The following is a 23782-nucleotide window of genomic DNA, read 5'->3' as shown; positions in this document are numbered from 1 at the left end:
TAGCATTGTCTTGCATTAGGAGGAACCCAGGGCCAACCGCACCAGCATATGGTCTCACAAGGGGTCTGAGGATCTCATCTCGGTACCTAATGGCAGTCAGGCTACCTCTGGCGAGCACATGGAGGGCTGTGCGGCTCCCCATAGAAATGCCACCCCACACCATTACTGACCCACTGCCAAACCGGTCATGCTGGAGGATGTTACAGGCAGCAGAACGTTCTTCTTGGCGTCTCCAGACTCTGTCACATGAGCTCAGGGAGAACCTGCTTTCATCTGTGAAGAGCAAAGGGCGCCAGTGGCAAATTTGCCAATCTTGGTGTTCTCTGGCAAATGCCAAATGTCCTGCACGGTGTTGGGCTGTAAGCACAACCCCCACCTGTGGACGTCGGGGCCCTCATACCACCCTCATGGAGTCTGTTTCTGATCGTTTGAGTGACACATGCACATTTGTGGCTTGCTGGAGGTCATTTTGCAGGGCTCTGGCAGTGCTCCTCCTTCCACAAAGGCGGAGGCAGCGGTCCTGCTGCTGGGTTGTTGCCCTCCTACGGCCTCCTCCACGTCTCCTGATGTACTGGCCTGTCTCCTGGTAGCGCCTCCATGCTCTGGACACTACGCTGACAGACACAGCAAACCTTCTTGCCACAGCTCGCATTGATGTGCCATCCTGGATGAGCTGCACTACCTGAGCCACTTGTGTGGGTTGTAGACTCCGTCTCATGCTACCACTAGAGTGAAAGCACCGCCAGCTTTCAAAAGTGACCAAAACATCAGCCAGAAAGCATTGGAGCTGAGAAGTGGTCTGTTGTCACCACCTGCAGAACAACTCCTTTATTGGGGGTGTCTTGCTAATTGCCTATAATTTCCACCTGTTGTCTATTCCATTTGCACAACAGCATGTGAAATGGATTGTCAATCAGTGTTGATTCCTAAGTGGACAGTTTGATTTCGCAGAAGTGTGATTGACTTGGAGTTACATTGTGTTTTGAGCAGTGTATTTACCCTGCACAGAAATTAAACAAACCACCCAAATCTAACTCTCTCTGCAAATGCTATATCTGCCCCCCCTGCAGTGCACATGGCTTTGCCCAATTGCTAACAAACTTGCTGCTGCGATCAACTCAGAATTACCCCCATTGTTCTGGATTGAAGAGATGCCTAAACACAACTCTACACAATATTTGTTTATATATTTTGTGCAGATATTACCTCCCATAAGACTGAGACAAGCAATGACAAATCAACAGACCCATCGGTAGTCTACCCCTCCCACCCTTATTTAGCAGCCAACTTAACTTACCAGTTTTCTTTGGTGCTGTTGCACTTTGTTTTTATCAGCCATTTGTAAATGCAATAAATATATTTGAAACAAAGAAAAAAAAAAAAAAAATGCTAAATCCAGCAAGCCAAATTGTAAATTTTATTTATTGCCATTCTTCAAAGAAGCAAGAGGTTACATAAAGCAGTGTGAAAGTGGTGGGGGAAGCATTGCAAAAAAACCCCAAAAACAAATAAAAGGGGGGTGTTTGTATTCAGGCATTTACTTAATAATTGTTTACTTCCGAAGTAGAAATTTGGATTATAATCTACAATACAGTTCAATCAAAACAGCAAATTTGACAGGAAACTTTGAGAGCACTGAACTCGCAGACACAGCAGTCCTGTTTGGCCCTGTACATTAGCTTTAGATGAAATGTGTCACCACAATTTAAGTTTTAACCATGAGGTAATAAAAAAAAATACAGAATAATTAACTAGGACAACAATAAAATGGTGCAATATAGATTCTGTCTTGAAAACCCATATGGAAGGTGACTACACCATATTTCAGAAAATATCTTTTCTTTTCTTTTTTTAAGCCTTTTCTGAGGTCAAGTTCTAAGTATGCCACAGACAAACTACTTTGGGAATGTTCATACTTGCAGTTTTGGTGCCCATTATTACAAAGCAACAAAACTGACCATCCCCCACCGCACCATCTCCAACATTATTCCTACACTCCAAACCACTGTGCCAGCGATCCAATAATGCAACATACAGTTTCACAAGAAACTGCTCAACAGTAGGAACATAATGTTTTACCTTCATCCAGTTTGTCTACACAGAAATGCTTTCAAACTGAGTGAAAACCCAATTACATTTTGGGTCTAAGATACTGAGCTAGAAGTGTAAACACATTTAAAATAAGACATTCACTTGAAATCCATGGACAGTTCAAAGTATCATATAGGCATTTATTTGTCAATATATATGTATATTTTATTAACAATAAAAAAATAGGATGGTTTGTGTCAGGACATTCTAGGATTATACCAAGTAAAGGCATTTTGGGCACAGTAACTAACCCAGCATAATCTTTGGCATTTCAAACAAACATAGCTTCAATGTGCAGTGCATGCTGATGAAAGTAATTATGTTCAGCTAACAGCGAACCTTGAACGATTCTGGTCAGGATACAAACGATCGCCACAGGTGTTGCACAATGCCCCCACATGAACATGCATCTTTACAGAAAGAGTGTTAGGCTCTAGAACCCGAGGAAATATAAACTTTGTAGGTAATGCACAATTTGCATCATTTTGAATTTTGGCATTATTTCTAGGTTACTGAAGTTGCTTCATTTTGAAATACTGCTTTTTAATGAACATATATCCAAAACTGTTAATATAGTAATTCCACACAAAATACTGAATTGTTAATAGCCAAGTTTAGTTAAAGCACAAAATAATCCGGTCCTACTGGATTCACTTTGCTTATGTATTATATATTTATATAGGTGTATACTTTATTTAAAAAGCCAATTTTATCAATAAAATTGAATTAAACATAGTATAAGAAATATCACTTTTTTAATGAGCAAAAAGGGTCATCTGTGATTAAAAAAAGAAGAAAAAATCCTGAAGTGAGATCAGCTGCTCAGCATTCAGGTGACACGTTACCAGTAACGGTCAGTAGAAAATGTTATTGCTGTAATTCCCAAATTCGGCCCTGTTATAACACAGCTTAACCAATACAAATCAAAGCTGCCAATCTCATTCAGGAGAGCATACGAGAGCAAGCTGGCTTTCCAATCAAGGGAACCTACAGCAGACTCCATCCTAAGCCATGTTACAATGTGTCCTCCTCTTGCACACACACTACCCTTCATATTCTGTGATTGTCTTTTTCTAAAGTGCTGCATAGCCAACAGCACAAACTGAATTATGACATATAGTCATGGATATTATACAAACCTAGAGAACAGAGGGTTCATAGCTTGAACTCATGAGTGGCCTTGTGCTGCCCACTGTGAAATGAGAAGGAGCCTCCTTGAAACAAGATATTTAGTGACCAACAGTATGAGTGCCTTACAATACAACGAAGTAGTACATACGAATGAAGTATATGAATTCTCTCTCTAATCTCCTATGCTCCATTCCCACCAATGTCCAGACATTTATCAACCAACCTGGCTGCCCACAAAAGCTGCTCATACTCTCATGAGTGAAATGTTTGGATACAGTGCAATGCTCTCTAACAAAAGAGCTTGACAAAGCAGTTCTGGCAATATGGCTTGTCGTTCTGCTCCTTGAAGGTTCCTTTATTCAGCTGCTTGAGGCAGAAGGCACAAACAAAGTGCTCTGGGTGGAATTTCTTCCCCATCGCAGTGATACAACGGCCGGTGATGGGCTTCTGGCAGCCGGAACAAAGGGAACCGCGACGCTCATGATAATGCACCTCACAGTATGGCTGCCCATCGTGCTCAAAGAAACTCCCATTGATAAATGGAGTAAAACATTCCTAGAAGGAAAGCAAATGTTTTTATAATGAATAAAAAGATAATTCATATCTTCAATGAATTTGAGCATCAGTAGCGAAAAACAAAAATAACCCCCAAAATGAACACATTTCAGAGGAGAATCATTTTAAGCAGTCCATAGGTTCTGACAGCAATGAAAAAGAAAACAGAGCCTGTAGACAATGTATACAGCTGTTTCATAAGGCGAAGATCATTAAGGCACCATGTGCATTCTGTAGTGTGCGCTGGGAGTCTAATCGTATGAGGCAAGTATATGAATAGTTGTGAGATGGTAAACACATTAAATATTTGGTTGCCAGAGATTGAGCGATATAGTACAAAATAAGCTTCTACATTCTAGGATATGCATGATCTAAGAATGAGAAGACTATAACAAAGCTCTGCTGTGTTGAAAGCGCACAATTGCAAAATGATCTAAAAGTTGAGTGACGGAATTAAAAAAAAAAAAAAAAAAAAAAAAAGCACAATGGAATATTCCTGAAAACTGTTGCAAAGGAAAATGTGGAGCAGCCCATGGCAGCTAAATCTTGCCATTCATTTTCTAAAAGACTGTTAATCTAAAGGTACTCTATGAGCGACATCACACAATGTTTTCCCTCCCGGGCCGGTTGGCGGCTGGGCATACACACAGCGATATGACGTTCATATCGCTCAGTGACGTCACGCAGCGGCTGGACTGTGCAGGCAGACCTTGGATGACAGTCCAAACTGAGCTGGCTGCACGGCCGATAGCAAGGGTCGTTAACGCTTGGACCCGTGGGGCCGCGCATCGCTGGTCGCCGGCGGCATACACACTTGCCGAGAAAATAAGTGATGTCGCTCAGTAAGGGTGAAAATTAGCAACGTCGCTCATTTTCTCAGCAAGTGTGCAAGTTGTAACTCAGGCCTTTCCTTTCAACTTTTCATAAATATTCCCTAATGTCAGATGTTCTCAAACGCGGTCCCCATGGCAACGGTCCTGGTTTTAAGTTTATCCATTGCTTGGCTACAGGTGACTTAATTAGTACCTCAGTCAATTTGATGAGCTATGGATATACCGAAAACCTGAACCATTGGGGTGCATTGAGGACAGTGTTTGAGAACTTCTGCTTTATGTGAAAAATACAAACGTTGTTGCCTAAAAAGCAAGAGACAAGGACGCTACAACGATGGGAATACAGAGAAATTCATACCCTGCAGACGAAGCACTCCGGATGCCATAGGGTATTCAGAGCAGAGATGTAGTTCTCCAGGATGGCATGTGTGCAGCCGCCACACTTGGGAGCAAACATATCAAAATAATCCTTCCTGCAATAGGCCTTTCCATCCCTCTCATGGAAACCTGTAAAAACAGTCAAATGGGAGCATTTAAAATAAGAATTTACTTACCAATAATTCTATTTCTCGTAGTCCGTAGTGGATGCTGGGGACTCCGTAAGGACCATGAGGAATAGCGGCTCCGCAGGAGTCTGGGCACAAAAGTAAAGCTTTAGAACTACCTGGTGTGCACTGGCTCCTCCCCCTATGACCCTCCTCCAAGCCTCAGTTAGGATACTGTGCCCGGACGAGCGTACACAATAAGGAAGGATTTTGAATCCCGGGTAAGACTCATACCAGCCACACCAATCACACCGTACAACTCGTGATCTAAACCCAGTTAACAGCATGATAACAGAGGAGCCTCTAGAAAAGATGGCTCACTACAGCAATAACCCGATTTTTTGGTAACAATAACTATGTACCAGTATTGCAGACAATCCGCACTTGGGATGGGCGCCCAGCATCCACTACGGACTACGAGAAATAGAATTATCGGTAAGTAAATTCTTATTTTCTCTAACGTCCTAAGTGGATGCTGGGGACTCCGAAAGGACCATGGGGATTATACCAAAGCTCCCAAACGGGCGGGAGAGTGCGGATGACTCTGCAGCACCAAATGAGAGAACTCCAGGTCCTCCTCAGCCAGGGTATCAATTTTGTAGAATTTTACAAACGTATTTGCTCCTGACCAAGTAGCTGTTCGGCAAAGTTGTAAAGCCGAGACCCCTCGGGCAGCCGCCCAAGATGAGCCCATCTTCCTTGTGGAGTGGGCATTTACAGATTTTTGGCTGTGGCAGGCCTGCCACAGAATGTGCAAGCTGAATTGTACTACAAATCCAACGAGCAATAGTCTGCTTAGAAGCAGGAGCACCCAGCTTGTTGGGTGCATACAGGATAAACAGCGAGTCAGATTTTCTGACTCCAGCCGTCCTGGAAACATATATTTTCAGGGCCCTGATAACGTCTAGCAACTTGGAGTCCTCCAAGTCCCTAGTAGCCGCAGGCACCACAATAGGCTGGTTCAGGTGAAACGCTGAAACCACCTTAGGGAGAAACTGAGGACGAGTCCTCAATTCCGCCCTGTCCGAATGGATAATCAGATAAGGGCTTTTACAGGATAAAGCCGCCAATTCTGACACGCGCCTGGCCCAGGCCAGGGCCAACAGCATGACCACTTTCCATGTGAGATATTTTAACTCCACAGATTTAAGTGGTTCAAACCAATGTGACTTTTGGAACCCAAAAACTACATTGAGATCTCAAGGTGCCACTGGAGGCACAAAAGGAGGCTGTATATGCAGTACCCCCTTTACAACGTCCGAACTTCAGGGACTGAAGCTAGCCCTTCTTGGAAGAAAATTGACAGGGCCGAAATTTGAACCTTAATGGACCCCAATTTCAGGCCCATAGACACTCCTGTTTGCAGGAAATGTAGGAATCGACCCAGTTGAATTTCCTCCGTCGGGCCTTACTGGCCTCGCACCACGCAACATACTTTCGCCAAATGCGGTGATAATGTTTTGCGGTTACATCCTTCCTGGCTTTGATCAGGATAGGGATGACTTCATCCGGAATGCCTTTTTTCCTTCAGGATCCGGCGTTCAACCGCCATGCCGTCAAACGCAGCCGCGGTAAGTCTTGGAACAGACAGGGTCCTTGCTGGAGCAGGTCCCTTCTTAGAGGTAGAGGCCACGGATCCTCTGTGAGCATCTCTTGAAGTTCCGGTTACCAAGTCCTTCTTGGCCAATCCGGAGCCACGAATATAGTGCTTACTCCTCTCCATCTTATAATTCTCAGTACCTTGGGTATGAGAGGCAGATGAGGGAACACATACACTGACTGGTACACCCACGGTGTTACCAGAGCGTCTATAGCTATTGCCTGAGGGTCCCTTGACCTGGCGCAATACCTGTCGAGTTTTTCCCAACGGTTTATAATCATGTGGAAGACTTCTGGGTGAAGTCCCCACTCTCCCGGGTGGAGATCGTGTCTGCTGAGGAAGTCTGCTTCCCAGTTGTCCACTCCCGGAATTGCTGACAGTGCTATCACATGATTCTCCGCCCAGCGAAGAATCCTTGCAGCCCCTGCCATTGCCCTCCTGCTTCTTGTGCCACCCTGTCTGTTTACGTGGGTGACTGCCGTGATGTTGTCCGACTGGATCAACACCGGCTGACCTTGAAGCAGAGGTCTTGCTAAGCTTAGAGCATTGTAAATGGCCCTTAGCTTCAGGATATTTATGTGAAGTGATGTCTCCAGGCTTGACCATAAGCCCTGGAAATTCCTTCCCTGTGTGACTGCTCCCCAGCCTCGCAGGCTGGCATCCGTGGTCAACAGGACCCAGTCCTGAATGCCGAATCTGCGGCCCTCTAGAAGATGAGCACTCTGCAACCAACACAGGAGGGACACCCTTGTTCTTGGTGACAGGGTTATCCGCTGATGCATCTGAAGATGCGACCCGGACCATTTGTCCAGCAGGTCCCACTGGAAAGTTCTTGCGTGGAATCTGCTGAATGGGATTGCTTCGTAGGAAGCCACCATTTTACCCAGAACCCTTGTGCATTGATGCACTGAGACTTGGCTCGGTTTTAGGAGGTTCCCGACTAGCTCGGATAACTCCCTGGCTTTCTCCTCCGGGAGAAACACCTTTTTCTGGACTGTGTCCAGGATCATCCCCAGGAACAGAAGACGAGTCGTCGGAACCAGCTGCGATTTTGGAATATTGAGAATCCAATCGTGCTGCCGCAACACTACCTGAGATAGTGCTACACCGACCTCCAACTGTTCCCTGGATCTTACCCTTATCAGGGAATCGTCCAAGTAAGGGATAACTAAAATTCCCTTCCTTCGAAGGAATATCATCATTTCGGCCATTACCTTGGTAAAGACCCGGGGTGCCGTGGACCATCCATACGGCAGCGTCTGAACTGATAGTGACAGTTCTGTACCATAAACCTGAGGTACCCTTGGTGAGAAGGGTAAATTTGGACATGAAGGTAAGCATCCTCGATGTCCCGAGACATCATGTAGTCCCCTTCTTCCAGGTTCGCAATCACTGCTCTGAGTGACTCAATCTTGAATTTGAACCTCTGTATGTAAGTGTTCAAAGATTTTAGATTTAGAATCGGTCTCACCGAGCCGTCCGGCTTCGGTACCACAACAGTGTGGAATAATACCCCGTTCCCTGTTGCAGGAGGGGTACCTTGATTATCACCTGCTGGGAATACAGCTTGTGAATGGCTTCCAAAACGGTCTCCCTGTCAGAAGGAGACATCGGTAAAGCCGACTTTAGGAAACGGCGAGGGGGAGACGTCTCGAATTCCAATTTGTACCCCTGAGATATCACTGAAGGATCCAGGGGTCTACTTGCGAGTGAGCCCACAGCGCGCTGAAATTGATTGAGACGGGCCCCCCACCGTGCCTGATTCTGCTTGTAAAGCCCCAGCGTCATACTGAGGGCTTGGCAGAGGCGGGAAAGGGTTTCTGTTCCTGGGAACTGGCTGATTTCTGCAGCCTTTTTCCTCTCCCTCTGTCACGGGGCAGAATGAGGAACCTTTTGCCCGCTTGTCCACGAAAAGACTGCGCCTGATAATACGGCGTCTTCTCATGTTGCTCCAAATGCCGTTTGAAATCCGCATCACCTGACCACTGTCATGTCCATAACCCTCTACTGGTAGAAATGGACAACGCACTTAGACTTGATGCCAGTCGGCAAATATTCCGCTGCGCATCACGCATATATAGAAATGCATCTTTTAAATGCTCTATAGGCAAAAATATACTGTCCCTATCTAGGGTATCAATATTTTCAGTCAGGGAATCCGACCACGCCAACCCAGCACTGCACATCCAGGCTGAGGCGATTGCTGGTCGCAGTATAACACCAGTATGTGTGTAAATACATTTTAGGATACCCTCCTGCTTTCTATCAGCAGGATCCTTAAGGGCGGCCATCTCAGGAGAGGGTAGAGCCCTTACAAGCGTGTGAGCGCTTTATCCACCCTAGGGGGTGTTTCCCAACGCACCCTAACCTCTGGCGGGAAAGGATATAATGCCAATAACATTTTAGAAATTATCAGTTGTTATCGGGGGAAACCCACGCATCATCACACACCTCATTTAATTTCTCAGATTCAGGAAAACTACAGGTAGTTTTTCCTCACCGAACATAATACCCCTTTTTGGTGGTACTCGTATTATCAGAAATGTGTAAAACATTTTTCATTGCCTCCATCATGTAACGTGTGGCCCTACTGGAAGTCACATTTGTCTCTTCACCGTCGACACTGGAGTCAGTATCCGTGTCGGCGTCTATATCTGCCATCTGAGGTAACGGGCGCTTTAGAGCCCCTGACGGCCTATGAGACGTCTGGACAGGCACAAGCTGAGTAGCCGGCTGTCTCATGTCAACCACTGTCTTTTATACAGAGCTGACACTGTCACGTAATTCCTTCCAACAGTTCATCCACTCAGGTGTCGACCCCCTAGGGGGTGACATCACTATTACAGGCAATCTGCTCCGTCTCCACATCATTTTTCTCCTCATACATGTCGACACAAACGTACCGACACACAGCACACACACAGGGAATGCTCTGATAGAGGACAGGACCCCACTAGCCCTTTGGGGAGACAGAGGGAGAGTTTGCCAGCACACACCAGAGCGCTATATATATATATACAGGGATAACCTTATATAAGTGTTTCCCCTTATAGCTGCTGTATTGTTTATACTGCGCCTAATTAGTGCCCCCCTCTCTTTTTTAACCCTTTCTGTAGTGTAGTGACTGCAGGGGAGAGCCAGGGAGCTTCCCTCCAACGGAGCTGTGAGGGAAAATGGCGCCAGTGTGCTGAGGAGATAAGGCCGCCGATAAGGGGGCGGAGCCTATCTCCCGTTTTTCTATGTATTCTGGCAGGGGTTAAATGCATCCATATAGCCCAGGAGCTATATGTGATGCATTTTTTGCCATCCAAGGTGTTTTTATTGCGTCTCAGGGCGCCCCCCCCCCCCAGCGCCCTGCACCCTCAGTGACCGGAGTGTGAAGTGTGCTGAGAGCAATGGCGCACAGCTGCAGTGCTGTGCGCTACCTTGTTGAAGACAGGACGTCTTCTGCCGCCGATTTTCCGGACCTCTTCTGTCTTCTGGCTCTGTAAGGGGGCCGGCGGCGCGGCTCTGGGACCCATCCATGGCTGGGCCTGTGATCGTCCCTCTGGAGCTAATGTCCAGTAGCCTAAGAAGCCCAATCCACTCTGCACGCAGGTGAGTTCGCTTCTTCTCCCCTTAGTCCCTCGATGCAGTGAGCCTGTTGCCAGCAGGTCTCACTGAAAATAAAAAACCTAAAACTAAACTTTTCTCTAAGCAGCTCAGGAGAGCCACCTAGTGTGCACCCTTCTCGTTCGGGCACAAAATCTTAACTGAGGCTTGGAGGAGGGTCATAGGGGGAGGAGCCAGTGCACACCAGGTAGTTCTAAAGCTTTACTTTTGTGCCCAGACTCCTGCGGAGCCGCTATTCCCAATGGTCCTTACGGAGTCCCCAGCATCCACTTAGGACGTTAGAGAAATATACAGTTTGTTCCCAGATGTACATGTTAAAGCATAAAATCTCTAAGAGCAAACAATTTAACTAAAGAACACAAAGTTTAAAATTACTCTGTAGAATGTTTTATGCTTAATTTTACCATTTACAAAATACTCCCTCAGTAATCCCTGAATGCATTTACCTTCAGGTCCAAAGAATGCTCCACACTGTGCACAGAAGAAATGTTCAGGATGCCATGTTCTGTCTAAAGCGGTCACAACTTTCTGAAGGGGCAAAAAAACAAAAAACAAAGTTACATTTTATGTGGAGATGGAAGATTAGGATTTTATACTGTCCCGCTACAAGTCCAAGCACTCACATCCAGTATAGGTCCATTACAGTAAAAACAGCGAGGTGAGAACAGATTGTGGTAATCCTTTTCACAGTATGGCTGACCGTCTCGCTCAAAGAAGTTACGTGATCCAATTTCCTCCTGGCAGTGTGTGCATACAAAGTGTTCAGGATGCCAAGTCCTTCCCATGGCTGTGACAACCTGCATGAGAATCAATGTCATCAGCCTACCTGTACTTAGACTAAGGCCCAGATTTATCAAGCCTTGCAGAGCGATAAATTGCACAGTGAGAAAGTACCAACCAATCGGCTCATAACACAGCATGTAACAATGCAGTTAGGGGCTGGTTGTTTGGTACTTTATCACCGTGCAATTTATCAAATCTAATTTATAACATCTCAAAGGATAATCTGGGCCTAAGTACCATCTCCCAAAATCAGAACATGATAGTCACCTGACCAGCAATTGGTTTCTTGCAAGCACCACAAACACCCTTAGCTACTGTTGCCACTCCCAGCTTGTTAAGGTCAGACTGCAAACTGCCCAGCATGTTGTCCAGCTGACTGCCTGGTTTGGGAGCACTGGAAGGAGGAGGTGAGCTGTTCACAGGCATCCCTTTGGACATGATCTGTAGAAAAAAAACAAAAAAAAAACAACGAACAAGCTGAGATAGAAAACAATATTCCTCTGTTAAATAATATACTCCCCCTTGGTCAACATTTTACTATCTTTAGAGTCAGGCCAAGTATGTACCAAACGTGTGTCATTGACTGAAGTCTGGCATCTAGAGAAGCCGTTACTGTAATCACAACCAGGCATGAAATCCTTGTCTTCTTGGGGAGGCCAAGCAGGTGTGGCCGGAAGGAAAGAAACCAGTGACTAGAGACCAATATAAAGAAAGAAATTTGGTGACTAAGTCACTGCACAATATGCAGACACCGCATGCAAATAACACACCACAAGAGCAGACTGCTGGATAACATGCACCATCTGTCACCAACTGGTTTCATCCACAGTCTTTACAGGATTACCGACTTGAAAACAAATGGCATTAAAACCCAGTAAACTCATAACATTGCACCAATTCCAAAAACAGAGATTGCCAAAATCAGCACACAGAAACCAAAAAAGGAACCTGCCTTGTCAGGTAGAGAAGGGCTCGGTGGAGGACGTGCAGCAAAAGCTGCAGAACTAGTAGAGGCAAAAGGAGACATCATCTGCAAGGAGATTCAGAATTGACTCATTGTGAAAGCCACAAAAAGGAATTGCATGACCAAAACTGAAAAACACAAATACAAACACTGAATAACTGCAATGGTAACCTAGTTCCAATACGAATATACTACAAAAAACACCACTAACTTGTCAAATAAAAAAAAAAACAACCTCCCATCAGACCACAAACATCAACACATAATATTGCAGTTGTCACAGACTGCACCAAATCCAGGCATGCCTTGCTGCTTTTTAAAGCAACATTTAGAGGTACACTCAGAATGTTATAAATTCCATGCCTGAATAGGTGGAAAGAGTGGATTACTGTCCGTCTGGCAAGCCACAGAGATACAGGACTTCGGCGCAGGTAGGGATCTGGAAGGAGCTGATGTGAAGTTCCATGGGGCAGGAGCTTCATCCTGATAAATAGTTCTAGATTCTTCCTGAGGAGGAAGTGCCCTGGACAGATCCTGATAATCATCACTATAGCTATTCCAAGAAGATGATGGCTGAGGGGGAAGTGTACTTAAAGTAGGAGTTTTCTGGGGAGGCAAAATGAAGGGCAAAGGAGGGGCCGGAGGTGGAAGTAAAGAAGCAGCAGTGGTAGTAGTAGAGGAGAAGGAAGAAGAAAAAGGAGGAGGATAATGAGGGGGTTGTGCGGGGGATGTAGATTTAGACACAAGTCTAGTTGTCTGCAAAATACGGGGATGAGAAGTAGTGACAGATAATGTTTTTCTCATGAGTTGTGGAGATTCTGGAGGTATAATTATCTAAATAAGAAACATAGGAGGGAAAAAAAGAAAAACCAAAATCAAGAAAAATATAAATAAACACATACTATCATTTTGTTGCAACTACAGTATACCTCTGTGGTAAATGTAAAAAAAAAAAAACATTTAAGCCACCCCTATTCAGGAGATTAGACTTGAGAAATGCAATTCATAATGTAGCCCTTCTGAGTCAATGCTTTTCCCAGTGTGCTTTTTTGTGGCATGCTAAATACAGGCTTGTGATTTGTCAAGGCTCATATGACAGTGTTCTATTCTTATTGCTCTACATATACTCAAGGTTTATTTGCACACACTTTATCATTATTGCCCTTGCTCTACATTAGCAATATACGAGATAGAATCTAACTTATTTAAACAAGGTGTGGTAATAAAATTTTAGAGTAAAATTATTAAAAGAAAAAGACATTAACTCCATACAAGGTAATTTTGTGCATATTTAAATCTTATGGGTAAGTTTCTCATCATCACATCTGAAGGGCTATTACTACATAACGCCCTATGATGGTATTGCATACTTGCCAACAGCCAATAAAACAAAAATGTTATGTACATTACACATGCCCTATATCTTTTTAATATTTATTTAAAAAAGATAAACTATATTTCAACCCTTACAAAGAAAATTAAGGTCCTAAAGTAATATAATCGCAAATTCAGAGACTTTCCAGAGTCCTCATAAACGTAATCAGCCCATGCAAAGCCTAGTCCAGGCAAGTTATCATTCTCTCCCTATACGTCATCTACCTTCTCTATCCTCTGTTGAGAGGACCGCTCATTTCTAGTGGGCTGGGAAGTAATAATGACTCCCTCTGTCAGCCAATCATCTTCTGGGGTCTTGCAAGTCTCTTGCTTGTCTATACCAAACCGCCCATGTAGCTCTTCAATCAGACGATCTTGCGATGGACTCTTGTTGTATATAGCTGGTCCAAACTTCCGTCGAGGAGAAAGGTCACGAGACATTGGATGCACATTAGGACTCTCTTTAGTTCTTTTTATCACAGATTTCATCTGAACAAATAACAGAATGTTATGCAAAAGAAGCACACAAGGTGCACTATAAAACCACCATGTTACACTCCAAAAGCACCACAACACACAGGAGCGGTACCAAGTGTTCCATTTTGTACACCGCACTTTAAGAAACGGAGGCTACATAAGACATCATTAACCTCTTTTAAAACCAATAGATTCCAGATGTTGTAACAGATTCTCTTATGTGTACATGCACCTATATAGCAATGAATTCTTCGGTCATGCATATTGTTCCATGCACAGGACAAGTTCCACACACAACATGCTTGCCTGACGTAAGGCAGAGATCCGTTCTCGTGCCGGAGTCTCTGGAAACATAATTTGTTGCGATTCCTGTGTCCAAGAATCATCAATGGTTTTTAGGTCTGGATGAAATACAAATGTTGAATGTTGTCCAAAGTCTCCATCTGAGGTTATGCTGCTTACTTGCTCATCAGGGTGTTCTGTAAACTTATGATCATTTCCAGGTTCATTATCTGAAATCCTCAAGGAGACTGAACATGGTTGATGTGTGGTTTCTGATGACAGAGCTTCATTGTTTATAATCATGTTCTCATGAGGTTCCCACAAAGACCAGGTATTTTTTTCCAAAGAAGATTGTAGTTCAGCTGGACCATCAGACTGGACAGCAAGCTCTGACTGTGTGTATTCTATAGGACAAACATCAAGTTCTTTTTGCTTAACTTGAGACTTTTTATGAAAGCTTGGCAGGTAAATATCGGTCCTTAAACTATAAGCATTGAATGGGCAGGTAACTGGCTGATCTTTATTAGCCCCATCTGTCTCTACTGCACGGTTGGAGAGGACAGTTGCTTTCCTAAAATGAGAACTTAAGGCAGGGCTTTCCTCCTCATCAATGTGCAGGAGAACTGTGGAACTAACGGGTGTGAGAGCATCAGACCCACTCTGCTGCCCCGCATAAAGGGAAGTAGTGTAGAAAGTGCTTGCAGGAGATATAGGTCTATTTTTATGCAGATCAGATACAGGTCCAGATAAAGTATGACGACAAGTCTGTATTAGAAGTAAAAAGAAAAAGGCCAAAGAAACACAAAGTTACAGAAAACAAATGTCAGTGCAACAATGAGTTATGTACCAATTACAGCCACTTACTAGACATGTTGGAAAAGAAAAAGACCATGACATATCAACATAATTTTGATTCAGTTTGAAGGGAAGAAAATGTAAAAAGAAAAAAAAAATTACACACATCTATGAGATAGATAGATAGATATCTATCGATCTATCTCATTCATTTAGTGGCCAAATCACCATATCTTTCCCCCCAAACTACCGGGAAGTTCTATAGGGGGCAATTCAATTGTTTAACAGTGCCCGTCACTTTAGACTGGCGATATTAAACTGTTTTTCCAGCACATTCCTTTTTCTGCACTGATTAGACCAATTATAGGGGCCCTTTTATTGTCAATTGCATTTGAAATGCAATCTGGGCGCAAAATTAGTGCCCAAGATTGCACTACAGTATGCGATTGTACTGGGCCAAGGTATTAATGAGCGACTGCAAGGGCATGGGCTCCAAAAGGAGCTGTGCTCAGTGTGGGTGCGGGACTACTGCGCATGCAATGTTCTGTTGACCACACATGCACAGAGGACATTTGGTAAGTCTAGCAGCATTTAATCCCCCATAGAAACCCACTGGGGATGCAGCTGCTGGCAGGAATGGAGGGATCGCAGCAGGTATCAGAGTTATATGCTGCAGTCCTGCCTACATACATTCATAAATATTTGCTGCTAATCCCCAAAAATGGGGAAATTGGGGAAATAGCCGCAAATATATTCTGACAAATGGGCCTTTTAGCCACGTACAGCAGCTAACCCAGTTTAAACTACTGAAAACATTTGGGGTGTGATCTGGAAAATGTGTGAAAAACCAGATTTTGCACATTTCTGCTCACCACCTCAGGAAAAGGGGTGGCAGTATGCTACTGGAGGTAACTCACAGTGCAATACATAACTTTTTCAAAATGCGATAATCCAGTGGTTCCCAGTCAGATTTGGCACAAATCTTAATGTCACAAAAAAGCACTATTAACGATACCATGAATACGGAGGAAAATTTCTGAAGGTATTATTCTCTAGAAAAATTGTATGAGCAGGATCTGTTACACTTAAAGATTTACAAAATATGCGGTACACTGTACTTCCCCCTTTTACAGTTCTCCCTCAGAAACTTCAAAGAAAAAACAAAAAAGTTATGGCACAATATGGGAGCATTTTCACAATTAAAGTGAAGCAATGTCTGCACTCACCACTCATAGGGTGGGGTGCATGTAGCCCATTAATTTATTGATGTTGTGAAGATAAGTGAGCTTGCTATGTGGTGCGTGCTGAATTTTCTGTTTGTGTATAATAAATATATATATATAAATTATATATATATATATATATATATATATATATATATATATATATATATATATATATACACATACACATATATACATACATACACACACACATATACACACAGCCACCACTAATCCCGATAACAACAACACAACACACTATACATCTACCTTGTGTTCCTTACCAGGCCATGAATATTCACCTACTTATACCACTGAAGCAGAGATCAGTGGACTTCTGTGGCCTTTTAAATCTGCCATACGTATTAGAAAAAGCAGTTTGCAAAATGTTAATTTCGGAGACTGGCGGGTTCAGCAGAGATAAACTACGAATAGGTTATTAGGTTTGAGCATCTTCGTGGCAGCAGCATAAAATAACACTTAACTATAGGAAGTCATGTACAGGTACCTTATTCAGGGGGTCAGTGTGGTCAATTACAGAAGATTTCACCATGTTGAAACCTTGTAAGCGATTAAAACTGGAGGTTTTACATAAGAGGCAAGTAAAAAACAAACAAACGATCCATGAATGGGAGACTCTTGCTTCCAGTACAAAGGGCTGTTGCCAGTAAAAGCAAGGCATCACCAGCAATAACAAATCACTTTCATTATTGTATGACTAAAGTCAAATATTTCAAGATAAATAACAATTTTATGCTTTAAAGCAAACCTCTTATGCATAGCAGCACACTAGAAAAACGGACATTTACATCTAGCAGTGATGTTTTAATAGAGCAGATGCCCAAGAAATGACAAGATACATAAACAGCACAGTACGGTAATGCTACAATTATGTAACAGTCAGATTAATATACCTTAAAATCAGAGAGTGAGGCCATGAGTTCATCCAGTTCACGAGTGGCAGACGAGGCGGACATTCTGGTTTGCTGCTGGCTGGCAGTGACCCTCTGCGGGTTGCTGATCTCCCCTTGAGTCACAGTGATTGATGGGCTGTATAAAGGAGAAGAGCTCAGTACAAAGGGAGACTGAACAGAGAGGATATTAATTATACATTAAGAAATATTAAAAAACAGAAGTGCTTACACTGGGCTGGGCACAGAGCTCTCAAGTTCATCCAGGAGACTTTCTACACTAGGACGGACATCCTCAATTCCTCTTGCACCATTGCGTTTAGGTTTTTCTTTTGAAGACGGCGTAATCTTTATACCAGAGTTGTCCGAGACATTGGTGAGACCAGTAGGAGCCACAGGTTGAGAGATGTTTCTGCACAAATCATCTAAGTAACAATCAACAAGATTTTATAAGCCTGATCCAAAGCACTCAACCAGCAAAACTGTTAAAAAAGGTAATTAAAACCAATTTAACACAGGTCATAATTAAAGTAAACACTATACAATGTACCAGAATGGCTAGCACAAGCAGTCAGAAAACCTTCAATGCTCACTTAAAAAGGTTCTACGGGGTACTAAAGTGCAGGTATTTAGAAATGGGAGATGTGGCACATAGCAACCAGAGAATACTTACCATTTATCCAGCACTTTCTAAAAGGTAATTGCTAGGATTTGATTGGTTGCTATGGGCAACAACATCTCCACTTTTTGTAAATATACCCCTACAAGTGTCTGGGTCAGAGATGCAACACAATCCTTCTATGAGCTACTCTATAGATTGTGATTTGTTGATGGAAAACAGCAGAATCTCCTGCATCTGTTCAGCGAAGTTGAGATTTAGTATAGGATTGTCATGATAAATGGCTTACACTGTTTTACGCTGGGCCTGCAAGACATTGCTACACATGACCCTAAACAGGATGGGATGCCAACTGCTCAACTAACTACTCCTTAAGACTCAATATACTTTTTATAGCACATTTATGGTTTTTTCCATTATTCTAGTAGGTACCTGTACAATGATAATGATGAATAGCATTTCATGTGCTGCACCACAGTATAAGTGCCTCACCTGCAGATAGGCTACTTGATGGGGATTGCTGCACAGCATTTAGTTCCAGGAGTAGACGGTCCAGCTCTGACAAATTGCTTCCCAGAGAGGAGCTCATAACAGTGGGGGAAGGCTCTGCAGATCGCTGCTTGTTGGGGAAACTGCACCATAGATAAATAGTAAAGATAAGTTGCGGATCTAAAAGAAATGGTGTAACAGCAGAGAGAAGTTGTACATTATGCTCACCTATACACATGCTCGTCTTCTCCAGCAGAGGGGGAGCCCACACTCTCCTTTGGGAGAGAACTGTGGAGGGGATTCTGTGACAGTCAAAAGGAGTAGGTCAGACAGGAGTCTATATATAGCTAGACGCAACCGCTGCATTCATTCTTGTGTACTACCATGTATATTCTGTACTGTATATTTGCTGTTTACAAAATGTATCTACCCTTGGTGAACCAGCACCTTTTTCCACTGCACAGTTTGCAGAAACTGGGTCACTTAGGTGCCAGAGGGCCCCTTACACCTGGAATTCCTTTGCAGGGGCCACAGCTGCAGCCCCTGGACAGAGCAGCAGTGGGTAGTCACCACTTTTTAGTAGTGCACTGGAGCTCTAAGAGAAAAGTGTTTACCGAGCGCCCATAATTGCATATCCCCCGATACTTCAGACAGGTGATATGTGATTGTTTTTGCACGCTGATCACACCCAGAAGAACAGGGTTTCGCCACGCAAAGCAGCTAAACCAGACTGAAGTACTGTGGGTGATTCACAAACCGCCGTTTGGGAACCCAGAAGGCTGCAAGCAGAAAGGATATTAGCACGCCTGTCAGCAGAAACAATTCAATAGCTGCTGACAAGCACAGGTGCAGCGATTAGAATTGAATCACCCCCTAAGTGTTTCAGTACCGGAAGCAGATATACTGAGCCTATGCCACCTGGAGTGGATGAAAGGCCATAGGGCAGGGATTTTGGAAGGTACTTTGGGCAGGGAATTATAAGATAAAACTCCAAGCCAGACAGGATGAGGCAAGCCATCTCCTCCCCATTCATTTCCCCTCATCTGGCAGTGCATGAACAGATTGGGGGGGGGGGGGGGGACCACACACATTATCCGGTCTCTAGGTCGACCACGCTTAGGTCGACATGACAAAAGGTCAACATGAGTTTTACACAATTTTTCGTTCTTTGAACTTTTTCATACTTTACGATCCGTGTGGACTACAATTGGGAACTGTAACCCATACCAAGCACAGTGGTAGCGGAGCAAGGCAACGTGCCCCCATGCGAGGGGACACGGTGCACTAATTGGGGTTCCTGGTCACTCTACGAAGAAGACGACACCCATTTTTCTAAAAAAAACAAAACAACCCTCATGTCGACCTTGTCATGTCAACCTAATACTTTTGCCGACCTATTTTAGGTGTCGACTTAGTTACTGTCGACCAATGGTGGTCGACCTAGACACTCAACTTAAGTGTGGTCGACCCCATGAAAAACACCCAATAAAAAATAAGAATTTACTTACCGATAATTCTATTTCTCGGAGTCCGTAGTGGATGCTGGGGTTCCTGAAAGGACCATGGGGAATAGCGGCTCCGCAGGAGACAGGGCACAAAAAAGTAAAGCTTTTACCAGATCAGGTGGTGTGCACTGGCTCCTCCCCCTATGACCCTCCTCCAGACTCCAGTTAGGTACTGTGCCCGGACGAGCGTACACAATAAGGGAGGCAATTTGAATCCCGGGTAAGACTCATACCAGCCACACCAATCACACCGTACAACTTGTGATCTAAACCCAGTTAACAGTATGATAACAGAAAGAGCCTCTTAAAGATGGCTCCTTAACAATATAACCCGAATTTGTTAACAATAACTATGTACAGTATTGCAGATAATCCGCACTTGGGATGGGCGCCCAGCATCCACTACGGACTCCGAGAAATAGAATTATCGGTAAGTAAATTCTTATTTTCTCTATCGTCCTAAGTGGATGCTGGGGTTCCTGAAAGGACCATGGGGATTATACCAAAGCTCCCAAACGGGCGGGAGAGTGCGGATGACTCTGCAGCACCGAATGAGAGAATTCCAAGTCCTCTTTTGCCAGGGTATCAAATTTGTAGAATTTTACAAACGTGTTTTCCCCCGACCACGTAGCTGCTCGGCAGAATTGTAATGCCGAGACCCCTCGGGCAGCCGCCCAAGATGAGCCCACCTTCCTTGTGGAATGGGCCTTAACAGATTTAGGCTGTGGCAGGCCTGCCACAGAATGAGCAAGTTGAATTGTGTTACAAATCCAACGAGCAATCGTCTGCTTAGAAGCAGGGGCACCCAACTTGTTGGGTGCATATAGTATCAACAGCGAGTCAGATTTTCTGACTTCAGCCGTGCTTGAAATGTATATTTTTAAGGCTCTGACAACGTCCAACAACTTGGAGTCCTCCAAGTCGCCAGTGGCCGCAGGCACCACAATAGGTTGGTTCAGGTGAAACGCTGATACCACCTTAGGGAGAAAATGCGGACGAGTCCTCAGTTCTGCCCTATCCGAATGGAAGATTAGATAAGGGCTTTTATAAGATAAAGCCGCCAATTCAGATACTCTCCTGGCGGAAGCCAGGGCCAGTAACATAGTCACTTTCCATGTGAGATATTTAAAATCCACCTTTTTCAATGGTTCAAACCAATGGGATTTGAGGAAATCTAAAACGACATTTAGATCCCACGGTGCCACCGGAGGCACCACAGGAGGCTGTATATGCAGTACTCCTTTAACAAAAGTCTGTACCTCAGGAACTGAGGCCAATTCTTTTTGGAAGAATATTGACAGGGCCGAAATTTGAACCTTAATAGATCTCAATTTGAGACCCATAGACAATCCTGATTGTAGGAAATGTAGGAAACGACCCAGTTGAAATTCCTCCGTCGGAACACTCCGATCCTCGCACCACGCGACATATTTTCGCCAAATGCGGTGATAATGTTTCGCGGTGACTTCCTTCCTTGCCTTAATCAAGGTAGGAATGACTTCTTCTGGAATGCCTTTCCCTTTTAGGATCTGGCGTTCAACCGCCATGCCGTCAAACGCAGCCGCGGTAAGTCTTGAAAGAGACAGGGACCCTGTTGTAGCAGGTCCCTTCTCAGAAGTAGAGGGCACGGGTCGTCCGTGACCAACTCTTGAAGTTCCGGGTACCAAGTCCTTCTTGGCTAATCCGGAGCCACTAGTATTGTTCTTACTCCTCCTCACCGTATAATCTTCAATACCTTTGGTATGAGAGGCAGAGGAGGAAACACATATACTGATTTGTACACCCAAGGTGTTACCAGTGCGTCCACAGCTATTGCCTGTGGATCTCTTGACCTGGCGCAATACTTGTCCTTGAGGCGAGACGCCATCATGTCTACCATTGGTCTTTCCCAACAGTTTATTAGCATGTGGAAGACTTCTGGATGAAGACCCCCCTCTCCCGGGTGAATATCGTGTCTGCTGAGGAAGTCTGCTTCCCAGTTGTCCACGCCCGGGAAGAACACTGCTGACAGTGCTATTACGTGATTCTCCGCCCAGCGAAGAATGTTGGCAGCTTCTGCCATTGCACTCCTGCTTCTTGTGCCGCCCTGTCTGTTTACATGGGCGACCGCCGTGATGTTGTCCGACTGAATCAACACCGGTTTTCCTTGCAGGAGTGGTTCCGCCTGGCTTAGAGCATTTTAGATTGCTCTTAGTACCAGAATGTTTATGTGAAGAGACTTTTCCAGGTTCGTCCATACCCCCTGGAAGTTTCTTCCTTGTGTGACTGCTCCCCAACCTCTCAGGCTGGCGTCCGTGGTCACCAGGATCAAATCCTGTATGCCGAATCTGCGGCCCTCCAATAGATGAGCCTTTTGCAACCACCACAGAAGATATACCCTTGTCCTTGGCGACAGGGTTATTCGCAGGTGCATCTGAGGATGCGACCCTGACCATTTGTCCAACAGATCCCTTTGGAAAATTCTTGCATGGAATCTGCCGAATGGAATTGCTTCGTAAAAAGCCACCATTTTTCCCAGGACTCTTGTGTACAGACACCTTTCCTGGTTTTAGGAGGTTCCTGACAGGTCGGATAACTCCTTGGCTTTTTCCTCGGGAAGAAAAACCTTTTTCTGAACCGTGTCCAGAATCATCCCTAGGAACAGCAGACGTATCGTCAGAAAACAGCTGCGATTCTTGGAATATTTAGAATCCAGTCGTGCCGTCGAAGAACTACTTTAGATAGTGCTCTTCCGACCTCCAACTGTTCTCTGGAACTTGCCCTTTTTAGGTCGTGCAAGTAAGGGATAATTTAGATGCCTTTTTTCTTTGAAGAAACATCTTTTCGGCCATTACCTTGGTAAAAAGGCCCGGGGTGCCGTGGATAATTCAAACGGCATCGTCTGAAACTGATATTGACAGTTCTGTACCACGAACCAGAGGTACCCTTGATGAGAAGGACAAAATTTGGACATGGAGGTAATCCTTGATGTCCAGGGACACCATATAGTCCCCTTTTTTCCGGTTCGCTATCACTGCTCTGAGTGACTTTATCTCGATTTGAACCTTTTATGTAAGTGTTCAAAACATTTTAGATTTAGACTATGTGTCACCAAGCCGTCTGGCTTCAGTACCACAATATAGTGTGGAAAAATAATACCCTTTTCCTTGTCGTAGGAGGGGTACTTTGATTATCACCTGCTGGATATACAGCTTGTGAATTGTTTCCAATGCTGCCTCCCTGTCGGAGGGAGCCGTTGGTAAAGCAGACTTCAGGAACCTGCGAGGAGAAGATGTCTCGACTCTCCAATCTTTACCCCTGGGATAATACTCGTACGATCTAGGGGTCAACTTGCGAGTGATCCCACTGCGCCCTGAGACTCTTGAGACTACCCCCCCACCTTGAGTCCGCTTGCACGGCCCCAGCGTCATGCTGAGGACTTGGCAGACGCGGTGGAGGGCTTCTTTTCCTGGGAAAGGGCTGCCTGCTGCAGTCTACTTCCCTTACCTCTATGTCTGGGCAGATATGACTGGCCTTTTGCCTGCATGCCCTCATGGGAAAGGAAAGATTGAGGCTGAAAAGACGGTGTCTTTTTTAGCTGAGATGTAACTTGGGGTAAAAAAGGTTGGATTTCCCAGCTGTTGCTGTGGTCCCCAGGTCCGATGGACCGACCCCCAAATAACTCCTTCCCTTTATACAGCAATACTTCCATCTGCCGTATGGGATCTGTATCACCTGACCACTGTCGTGTCCCTGACATCTTCTGGGAGATATGGACAACGCACTTATCTTGATGCCAGAGAGCAAATATCCCTCTGTGCATCTCACATACATATATATAGAATGCATCCTATTAAATGCTCTACATGAATAAAATATTTTCAGTCAGGGAATCCGACCAAGCCAACCCAGCACTGCATCTCCAGGCTGATGGCGATCGCTGGTCGCAGTATAACCACCGTATGTGTGTATATACTTTTTAGGATATTTTTCCAGCTTCCTATCAGCTGGCTC

The 23782-nt window shown here is 44.5% G+C and overlaps 1 protein-coding gene across 4 annotated transcripts in view; it reads right to left on the bottom strand.

Annotated features, from left to right (window-relative positions):
• Positions 1-1403: 1403 nt before the first annotated feature.
• PXN (paxillin) overlaps positions 1404-23782 on the bottom strand; it is a 72287-nt gene continuing 49908 nt past the window's right edge. The window contains exons 3-16 of one of the 4 annotated variants that reach the window (XM_063913135.1): positions 18513-18586; positions 18288-18427; positions 17409-17601; positions 17180-17315; positions 14272-15012; positions 13714-13977; positions 12478-12948; positions 12103-12180; positions 11717-11842; positions 11418-11591; positions 10991-11164; positions 10814-10895; positions 4969-5117; positions 1404-3777 (exon numbers count right to left, since the gene is read on the bottom strand). In XM_063913135.1, coding sequence (XP_063769205.1) covers positions 3511-3777; positions 4969-5117; positions 10814-10895; positions 10991-11164; positions 11418-11591; positions 11717-11842; positions 12103-12180; positions 12478-12948; positions 13714-13977; positions 14272-15012; positions 17180-17315; positions 17409-17601; positions 18288-18427; positions 18513-18586 — 3069 coding nt within the window. In that variant the 3' untranslated portion in view covers positions 1404-3510. The remainder of the gene's footprint in view (positions 3778-4968; positions 5118-10813; positions 10896-10990; positions 11165-11417; positions 11592-11716; positions 11843-12102; positions 12181-12477; positions 12949-13713; positions 13978-14271; positions 15013-17179; positions 17316-17408; positions 17602-18287; positions 18428-18512; positions 18587-23782) is intronic. The other 3 variants (XM_063913136.1, XM_063913137.1, XM_063913140.1) reach the window with 3 other exon arrangements.

This window comes from Pseudophryne corroboree, chromosome 1, assembly GCF_028390025.1.
Source record: "Pseudophryne corroboree isolate aPseCor3 chromosome 1, aPseCor3.hap2, whole genome shotgun sequence".
Taxonomy (NCBI): domain Eukaryota; kingdom Metazoa; phylum Chordata; class Amphibia; order Anura; family Myobatrachidae; genus Pseudophryne; species Pseudophryne corroboree.
The sequence above is the reverse complement of the archived record's forward strand: the minus strand, read 5'-3'. Positions and strand labels throughout refer to the sequence as shown.